This window comes from Alnus glutinosa, chromosome 11 (assembly GCF_958979055.1).
Source record: "Alnus glutinosa chromosome 11, dhAlnGlut1.1, whole genome shotgun sequence".
Lineage (NCBI taxonomy): Eukaryota > Viridiplantae > Streptophyta > Magnoliopsida > Fagales > Betulaceae > Alnus > Alnus glutinosa.
The window spans coordinates 21404259-21414174 of NC_084896.1; the positions used below are offsets into that span (position 1 = coordinate 21404259).

General features: G+C 39.9%; 1 protein-coding gene across 2 annotated transcripts; it reads left to right on the forward strand.

The window, feature by feature from the left end:
* Window positions 1-645: 645 nt before the first annotated feature.
* Window positions 646-3452, forward strand: LOC133882919 (protein transport protein sec31-like). Of its 2 annotated transcripts, none has more exons than XM_062322157.1 (2): window positions 646-1514; window positions 1909-3452. In XM_062322157.1, the coding sequence occupies exons 1-2, from the start codon at window positions 729-731 to the stop codon at window positions 3178-3180; spliced, it is 2058 nt and encodes a 685-aa protein (XP_062178141.1). In that variant the 5' UTR covers window positions 646-728; the 3' UTR covers window positions 3181-3452. The 2 variants fall into 2 exon arrangements, with proteins under 2 accessions (XP_062178141.1, XP_062178142.1); XM_062322158.1 differs by having other exon boundaries at window positions 647-1508.
* The last annotated feature ends 6464 nt before the right edge of the window (window positions 3453-9916 follow it).

Genomic DNA, 9916 nt, shown 5'->3' on the forward strand with positions numbered 1-9916 from the left:
TGGCGATCCGGCTCGCGAGAACAACCACGACATCTCCGAGTTCACGGTCTCTGATCCGGAGATCGACGGCAGGGGTGGCCTTTGGTGGGTCCAGACCTTGGTAGGCCTCCTCCTCCTCTTCTTCTTCATCAACCTCAATTGTTACAGCGTTAAAATTTAGGCTTGGTGAATGTTTACAGGGTTTGATCAATGGCGGAGGAAAAATTGAATACGGAAGTTTCTGTTGAAGAAAATGGGACTGCGGTGCCTGTGAATGACAAGGAAAAGGCCTCCGAGCCTTCTTCGACCTTGGAAAAAGATGAAGAGGACTAGATGAGGGGAAAAAAGAGGAAGACGAGGGAAAAGGTGAACTGGGTGAGGAATCCCCGCGGATCTCCGCTAACCCCCGCCCCGTGCAGCCCCTCCCCATCCCCAACCGCCCCGCATGGATGCAGGAAAATTTTAGAGGGGTGCGGGGCCAAAAAAGGGGCATCCCCGCCCATGCTCAACCCTTGGGTAGAATCGAAAATGATTTGTGGAGGATGAAGAACGTATCCATAACCTTTTTTTATTTTTTGGTTTTTTAATCTAAAAAAATCAAAATTTGTACTTTGATGGATCAAAGGACAAATTGGAATGTATCAGCTCTCGTCTCAAATTGACCATAGTCAAGCGGAACCATTCCATTAACTGAAACCCACTCTCATTTCAATTTCCAAAACCAAAAGAAAAAACCAGCGATTCAGAAAATGAAGGCCCTTCTCACAAACTCCCCGCCACTGCCCACTACCATGGCCTCCGATCCCCACCCCTCTCCCACCACCACCGTCATCACAAACACAAAAACGAACCCACCACCGTCCCCGCCACTGCCCACCACCACCGTCATAAAAAACACGAACCCACCACCGTCCCCGCCACTGCCCACTGCCGTGGCCTCGGATCCCCATCCCTCTCCCACCACCGCCGTCACCACAAACACAAACACGAACCCACCACCGTCCCCGCCCCTGCCCACCACCATGGCCTCGGATCCCCACCCCTCTCCCACCACCACCACCGACACCACAAACACACGCCCCTTCCCCTTCCCCTTCCCAATCCCAATCCCAAACACAAACACAAACACGAACCGACCACCACAATCAACAAGACCCAACAATATGTCTCCACTCCTATGCCCACACCGCGACCACCTCTACCCAGCCCCCCATCTCATCAGACCAACCCCACAACAACCTTCTCACTATCAGCAAGCTCTCTACCCACGCGCCTCCTTCGGCCGCGGCTTCATCCCCAAACCCATTCAACCTGTCACCGTCTCCGCCCACCCTTCTACTGCTGCTGCGTACCCACCTCGCCCTCTCGTCTACTACCCCCAACCCCACGTTCGCAGCCATCCTGTCCAACCCATGAGGCCTCCCCACCACCACTACTTGCATCCTGCTCAGCTTGGAGGTCCGGGTCCGGGCTCGATTCCGGGTCCGGGTCCCGGTCCGGGCATTCCTATTTCTTCTCCGCAACCCAAGGTTTGGGTTAGTTGATGCTTTTAAAATTTTTGGTTAACGTGACATTGTCACTGTCAATTTACTAATATATATATATTTTTTTTCTCCTTTCAATTGATTGATAATGTCATGTAAAATATATATATATATATATATATATATATATATATAAATTAAAAAAAAAAAATGAAGTAACATATCTCTAAAGGAAATCGGAGCTTGTTAGCTCATTTTATGAGGCACACGGGATTGATTATTTGATTGAAAAAATGATAGTCAATATTTGGAATTGAGAATAGAATAAATTAGAATACAATAGTTATTTTTATTTATAATACTGGAATAGAATAATGAATATTTATTTTATTGTTTGGTACAGAACTATACAATGGTTAATTGTATTGTTTCATAAATGTAACAGGGTACGATGTTGCCATGTACCGTAACAGGGGAGAAGAGGCGCAGAGCACCGAAGGCGGACGCTTCGTCCTCTCGTACCAAGCCAAGGATTGAGGATTCAGACGCCACAGCATCGGAGTCGGGATCTACATCGATTGAGGTCTCCCCGACTACCTTACCGATTACTTCACCGACCGGGAATCAGGGAGTAGTACCACCCGCTGCAGGGACGTTTAATTCCTCCAAGTTCATTGACGCGGATGCTTCGGATAGGTACGACAGCATCTTTGTATCGAGATCCGTACAAATTGAGCAGCATATGTTTTTTGCTGATTTCGAGAAGCGATATCCGAGAGTGATGCAACTCTTCGATCACCAGGTATGGACGGATATGCTCTCCTCAACAGTCTCTATATCACTGAACTTGGTTCGGGAGTTCTACGCGAACATGCACGACTTTAGCGATGGCGCCTTTAAGTCGAGGTTGCGGGGTAAAACTTTCACGGTCAGCCCAGATTTGATTAGAGAGCTCATTGGCACACCCTTAGTCAACAAGTCTCCATATCCCTGTTCCGCGGATAGGCTTCCAACACGAAGCGATCTCATTCGGTGCTTTGTCGACGGCAAGCCTACTACAATGAATGAGGTAGGTGTAGGTTTTGGCCTTGTTGATTTGCCAGTGGATTACCGCCTCATCTACCGTATTGTTGCGAAGAGCCTGCATCTGATTGACAGCACCGACCCCATGGGATACTTCCTATACACGTTGTTGGAGCAAAATCCCATAGACTTCAGCTCGCACGCCATCGACCTGATATGGAATTTTCCACGAACAAGCAAGGATGCAATGTTACCTTTTGGAGGTCTCATCATGCACATTGTCATGAGCTTTGGCATAGATCCTGTCATAGGAGGGGACATCAAGACCCCCCCGAGGCCTTTCAAGAAGAACTTCATCTGGACAACCGAGGATCGCCTACTCAAAAAGGCAGTACCCCTGCCAGATGAGCCCGAGCAGCCAGCCAAGCCAGTACATCCATCAAATGGAGCGCCGACCTCCAAGCCTACTCTAACAACCCAAGACTTGCCGACACTAGTAGCTCAACTTGTCCAGGAGGTGAGCCAACTACGTGAAGTGGTGGCTAAGCAGGAGACGACAATCACCTTGCTGCAGGAGACGCTTGATGATCACATCACCGCTTTTGCCGAGGAGCGGGGCATGTTGGCGAACGATCGACAGATTCAAGGTCACACGCTTGCAGTCGTTGATGAGATCCGGGAGCAGAAGAAGTAGGGTGGAGGTTCACTTGAGGAGTTCTTTGATGGAATAGGTCGTTTTGAAGAGACCGTTTAGTTATGTTTTTATGTATTTCTCAAATTTTTATTTTATTTATGTTGTGATGTTTTGGATACATTCTTGGGAGTTTTTAGGTTGTGTTGCCTACAATAGTTTTTGGGGATTGTATATTGGATACTGTCTTTTGTGTTTATTATGGTTGTGCTTGGACAATTTCCACCATGGAGGTGGTAATCCTTTGGGTATTATGCACACTATGATTTTAGGTACTTTAATCAATTATTAAAACCCTAATAATCCATTCTTAGTCACTATCGAATGTTAAGCTTCGAAGTCGAGCATTCAACCAATAAGGGTTGAAATTCAGTCAAGTGCAGTGAACATTCAATGAAGGCTAGATGCATAAATGAAACAAAACTTCTAGCTTAACCAAAGTTCATAATAAGTATATCAAAACATATAAAACCATAGCAATGTTATAAAACATGAGAAATATGAACAAGTTCGATTTTTCTTTTGGAAAATCTAATTACCCTATGTGATAAATTACAAACTCAACATGTCAAGCTAGGACTTCACAAAATGCTTGATATACAACAAGTTCAATATATAATCATTATGAAAAACGGACTTGAAGTTCAAGGATTGCCTTATGGAAATGGAACTAGTGTTGTCCAGCAAATTCAAGCTCTTAAGAAATCATCGATGTTGTTAAGGAGACAATATTCATAAGTTTTTATAAGCAAACCTAAAGTTGTTTTGAAAACTTAAAGATCAAACCTTAAAACCTTTAAGACCAAAAAATAACATTTAAGCTTTAAACTTTGACTGAACTGAAAATAGGTCAAACGAAATCAGATTTAATTTATTCAAAGACCACATTGTGCTCACAAAAGAAAGATCTATTGTAACGCCCCGCCTTTTACAAAAAGGCGTAAGTGAAAATTTCGATTTTCACGTGACATTACTACAACATCAGAGTTATAAATTGGTAGCGGAATATAATTTATCCAACAGACTTGGATTAATTAACACATCAGAGCTTTTAAATTAAATACCTCTAGACATTCATTAAAAAATACTTAGAACAAATACATGGAAACATGTGTCCATAGTGACACAAGAGAATACAAGGAAATTATTAGCAACCTTGTCAACATAAAATGCTATAAACACAGAAGGCTACAAACAAAATACAAACTATGTATCTTTAACTTGAAGACCACTCGAGCTCTAATCTTTGTCTATAAACCTGCACCAATGTATATATATATATAGAGAAATAAAAACACAAAACAACCTAAGTGAGTCCACTGTTTCCCATAATAATATGAATGCTGATTTACTAATAAATGCCACACAATGCAAATATGGTTTTATAGTCACATATATATGCAATATATAATCCGTGGTAGCTAATCACAGTCATATATTAAATGTATACCTAACCATAAAACAGTAATATGACAGTTTTAAATGCAAGGCTTAATTATCAATTTTATGCACTCCTCTCGTGAAAGAACCAACGGTCCAGATTAGCGTGTCACGGGAGCCAACGGTCCCAGTTGGCAATACCATCAACACCCCAGCTATATTAGCCAACTCTCACATTTATTAGTTTGTTACTGGAATCCAAAGGTCCCAGCAGACTATGAGCCAAAGGTCATAACCCGTTTATTTATTAAGTTTCACGGAAGCCAAAGGTTCCACTGGCAGCCATCACCCCCCCGCTGCATACCAGCTTTGTTATTAACCATTTTAGTTAAAAATAGAAAACATGTAAGAACACATGCGCAAACAAATAAATAAAGCAGTAAACACAATATCATGGAAAAATCCACAAGCTTCGTCCTCAGTAAGTATAGAGATACTTACAGCCTTTTGGTGCAGTTCTCATAATAGCTCATATTCTGCAATAAATATATGTTTATATATAGAGAGTGTTAATATTATTATTCAAGGATCATAATTGTGTACACATAGATACAATTACCCTTTTTACTTGGAAATCATTTATCATTATGAATTTATGAACTCAACCTGATAGTTATATTCTAAACTTAGTAAATAATAATAATAACATCAAAATCATGTTTCTATAAAAATATCACAACTTATTTAGCACTTTTAAAAATCCTCTTCTCTCAAAAGAACCACTTAAAAATATATTAATAAGGATTCCTTAATCCATAATCATTTCCACTAAGATAATAGAATCCAAAGCATTTCAAAATAATTAACCCATCAAAACTCATAAACCCATTCACACCATCAAACACTCTACAACTATCTTGAACCAAGAACATAATAATCCCAAATCAGCCCACTCGGCTGAGGTGACCAAAACTCCTAAAATCACCCACAGCCAACACATACCCATAACAGAAAACACAAGGATCTCACACCTACACCACCGAAATACACCCACCCAAAACACAATCAATCCAAAATTCACCAAGTGATCACAGCAACCTTCAACACTCAACTCACGGCTCAACCAAAACAGGGAGGAAAAACACCACATACACAAACATCACAGTATTCGGCCGATCAAAGGGAAAACAGGGGAATTAGTTCAACTTGGCAAAAGTCCATAAAACATCAACTTCCAACTCAAACAAAACCACCCACATACGGCCAAATTCATAACAGAGCACATGGCCAAAGACCACTATAGCTCAAAATCATCAATAAATCCAACAAGAAACCCAATCGGTTGAACCCACAAAAATACCCATTCTAAATCAGTCCTTCCAGAAAATACCCAACATCAAACCTATCTAGGAATCACCCATCTATGGGTACAGGGGATCACACGGCCGAACACCCACACAAAACACACACACGGCTAACCCAGAAAAATACACACAATCGGGTCAACCCAAAAACTCAATAAATCCAAATACATAACAGAAAACCACAATAATCAAACAGAAATTACAAGAAATCATTAGGAATTTAAGGCTGGGGAAATTCACCAGAAAATCACCCATGGAAGTCGCCGGATTTCCGGCCAGAACCGCCGGAAATCGCCACTGGGTTCGTCACCTACGATGACCCACGGAGGATCGGGTCTGGGTCTCGCCGGAGAGTCGGGTTCCAGCTCCGGTTCTTCTGGGTCCTCTCCTCCGTCGGTTTCCCTCTCTCGGTTCTCCCTCTCTGATTCACTCTCTCCCTCTCGGCTGTCTCTCTCTCTCTCGGCCTCTCAATTTCTCTTGTTCTCCTGATCTCTCTCTCCCTCTGTTTCGGGTTCCCTGTGTTTCTCCCTCAGCTCTCATCTCTCTTTCTCTCTGTTCTCACTCGGATTCAGCTGAGAAGAAGGAGAAAAGAAATGAGACCAAAAGAAGAGAAAAGGATTGGGTCTCTTCTCTCCATTTCGGCCAGACAAGGAGGAAAGAAGAAGAATCACGGAAAGGGAAAGAAGGGGCTCGGGTCATGGGTTCTCTGGGCTCGTCGGGTCACGGGTCATCTCCGATTCTCTCCCTCTCAGTGTTTCGGTCTCTCTTTCTATCTCTCTCGGGTCTCTCGGTTTCAGAAAAGAGAAGAAGAAAGGAGAACAGAAAAGAATGAGAAAGGAAGAAGAAAGAGCGAATAAAGAAGAAGGAAGAGCTTCAGTTAATTCTCACTGAAGAGGTGCGATTTTCTGATGAAGAAGGGAGTTCGGATTTATAGAAGAGAAACCGTGGGCAGCAAGGGTGATGCACAGAGATTACGCAATAGATTCCTTCACCCAAATTCAATTAACCCGCAGATTCGACTAATCTACAGATTCAATTAATCTGTATATAAAATATTTTTTTGAATATTTTTATATCGGGTCTTTACCATTTAATAAATCATTAGAATATAATTTTAAACTCGTTTTGAGTCCAGTTCATTTTATAAATAATGTTAATTTTTGAATAACATTATTACACTGATAATATTATTATACAAAATAATATTAGATCAAAATAATATCTTGTACAATAAATATTTCAAAATAATATTATATATTAATAATATTATTCTACAAAATATTCTCGTATAATAATATTAGAGATATTATTATTCCAATCAATTTACTAAATATTTAGGTTTTGGAACAGATAGCACATAAAGATGCAATTTATCAGAATAATGTCGATCAAGCAATTAAAAGTGTGAATTGATCGCCATAGATCTTAAATTCTATTTAAAATACCTTGTCTTAAAATCTGGGGTATTACATCTATCATATGGCAAAAGTTAATAAAAAGTCCACCAGTAGACTTTTTTACCCGAAACCGGAGCTTAAATGACTCAACTATCGAATTAACCAAAAAATTGTCAAAGAAAAATATCACCATGTTTCTAGAGCATTTTTGTGTAGAAGTCAAGAATAATAATGAAGGAATAAAAGATCTCAAGAATATCACAAAAGTAATCATGAAAATAAAGAAAAATCAGTAAAGTAAGTGTGAATGCAAAAAGTAGTTTAAAGATATTTTGGCTTAATAGACAGAAACTTTGACTGGATCGGAACTAAGTTAAAACAAACTCGAAATGAGTCAAACCAAAAAAAGAAAGTTTTTGTCTTAAAGTCTTCTATCTACCCTCAAAATTTCACGTCAATCGGAGTAGGTTTGACTATCGAAAAATTGCTCGGAGTAGGCTGCCATCTATTTGGACGAAAATCCTAAATTCAAATAGATAATAATAAAATGACTAGTTTGCACGAACTTATCTAATAAGTTAATACTTTTATTACATTTTTCACCTTATACCCCTACTTATCTTCTATAAATAAGCATACAAGGGTCTTTGTTTTTCCACACAAATCATAGGCAACTTTCATGAAAGCTTTTGCTTTGGTTTTCTCTTCCTTTTTCCCTCCTTCTACCACACAGCCACTTTGGTGTTCTTGAAGGTTTTTCTCTCCAAATCAACTTGGTAAGCGATCTTGATGCATTGAGTGACTTCTTCGATATTCCTAAGAAAGTGTTTAATTCACTTCCACTATATCGAGTCTGAAAACTCAATAGATATAGTTTGAACATGAAACTTTCAAAGGAATATCTTATGAACCACTAGGCATCTCTTTCTTACTATTTGATTTCATTACTTGTTTTATGAGTTGTTTAAAGACCCAATAAGCTTAAGAGATAAAATAATTAAAGTAAAAAGTTATATAAACTGCTTTTACATTTCATTGTACTCATGATTGATCTTATGGCTTTCATGAGTTGATCGTATTGATATTTCATATTTACATTTCATGTTTCCTCATGACTGATCTTATGACTTTCATGTGTTAATTGTATTTATATTTCGTATTTACATTCCATTGCCCTCATGACTGGTCTTATGACTTTCATGAGTTGATCGTATTTATATTTAATATTTACAGTTCATTATCCTCATGACTGATCTTATGACTTTTATAAGATGATTGTATTTATATTTCGTATTTTATATTTCATTGTCCTCATGACTAATCTTATGACAGTTCATTGTCCTCATGACTGATCTTATGACTTTTATGAGATGATTGTATTTATATTTCGTATTTACATTCCATTGTCCTCATGACTAATCTTATGACTTTCATGAGTTGATCGTATTTTATATTTCATTGTCCTCATGACTGATCTTATGACTTTCATGAGTTGATCGTATTTACTCTTATTGTCCTTATGATATATTTTAATCCTTCAAGTTCATTGAAAAATAAAGTAACTTCTAAATTACAGTGTGTGTGTGTGTGTGTGTGTGTGTGTGTGTGTGTGTGTGTGTGTGTGTGTAATGTGTAACAAAATATCAGAAGTGCGGAATTTAAAAGAGACAAATATTATGTTAACGAAGTGGAAACTCAATTAAGAGAAAAACCACTTCAAGACAGCCAAACCCAGGAAATCCACTATTCAGAAGACAAAGCTAGTACAAAGACAGTAACACTCACATACCCGATGCAGCGATCGCATCTTGCACTTCGACACATAACCCAACATGAACGCCTCCCAACCAAGTCACCTACTTGAAGGGGTATTCAATGGATTCATTTACCTTAGGGCTCCTCTCTAAGATAGACTTCACACGAACACAATAACAGCACATTGGCAATAGCTAAAGAACTAGAAGATCTTTACAATATCTCCCTAAACACCCTCTCTAAGCTATAGAGAATTCAATACCGAATTCTGTAAAGAATACATGCATGCCTAGAGGCCTCTATTTATAGGCTGAGAAGACCTAAATCGAGTCTGTCTCTGATTTCTCTAGGTGGCGTCCGGACGGTCAACTGTGCAACTGTCTTTCCATAACGCGCTTTACGCGTTTCCATATTAAGGTCGCATCCAGACGGTGTTGCCCTAGAACCTGGACAGCTGCAACTTGTCTACACGTAATTGCCTTATCAAAGGACTGCGTCCGGCCGATGTTTCCCTGGAGTCCAGACAGATGCAGATTGTATGCACACAATTTCCTTATCAAGGATCTCGTCAAGACGGTGTTGCCTTGTCATTTGGATGGGTGCAAGCTGTCTTCCCACTCCGTGTCTGCAAAGAAAAACTGAAATCTTCTCAAACTCTGAAGAGAGTCCAGACGTGTTGCCATGACTTCCGGACGAATGCAACCTGGATCTGTTCAGAAGCTTCTCGACACTGATGGCCATCCGGACGGAAACAAAGGATCCGACTTTTCTGAGTTGGAATCTACACAGAATCTTCCTTGAACACTAAGGTAGTCTTCTCTAATTACTTTAAAGATTCTGAAA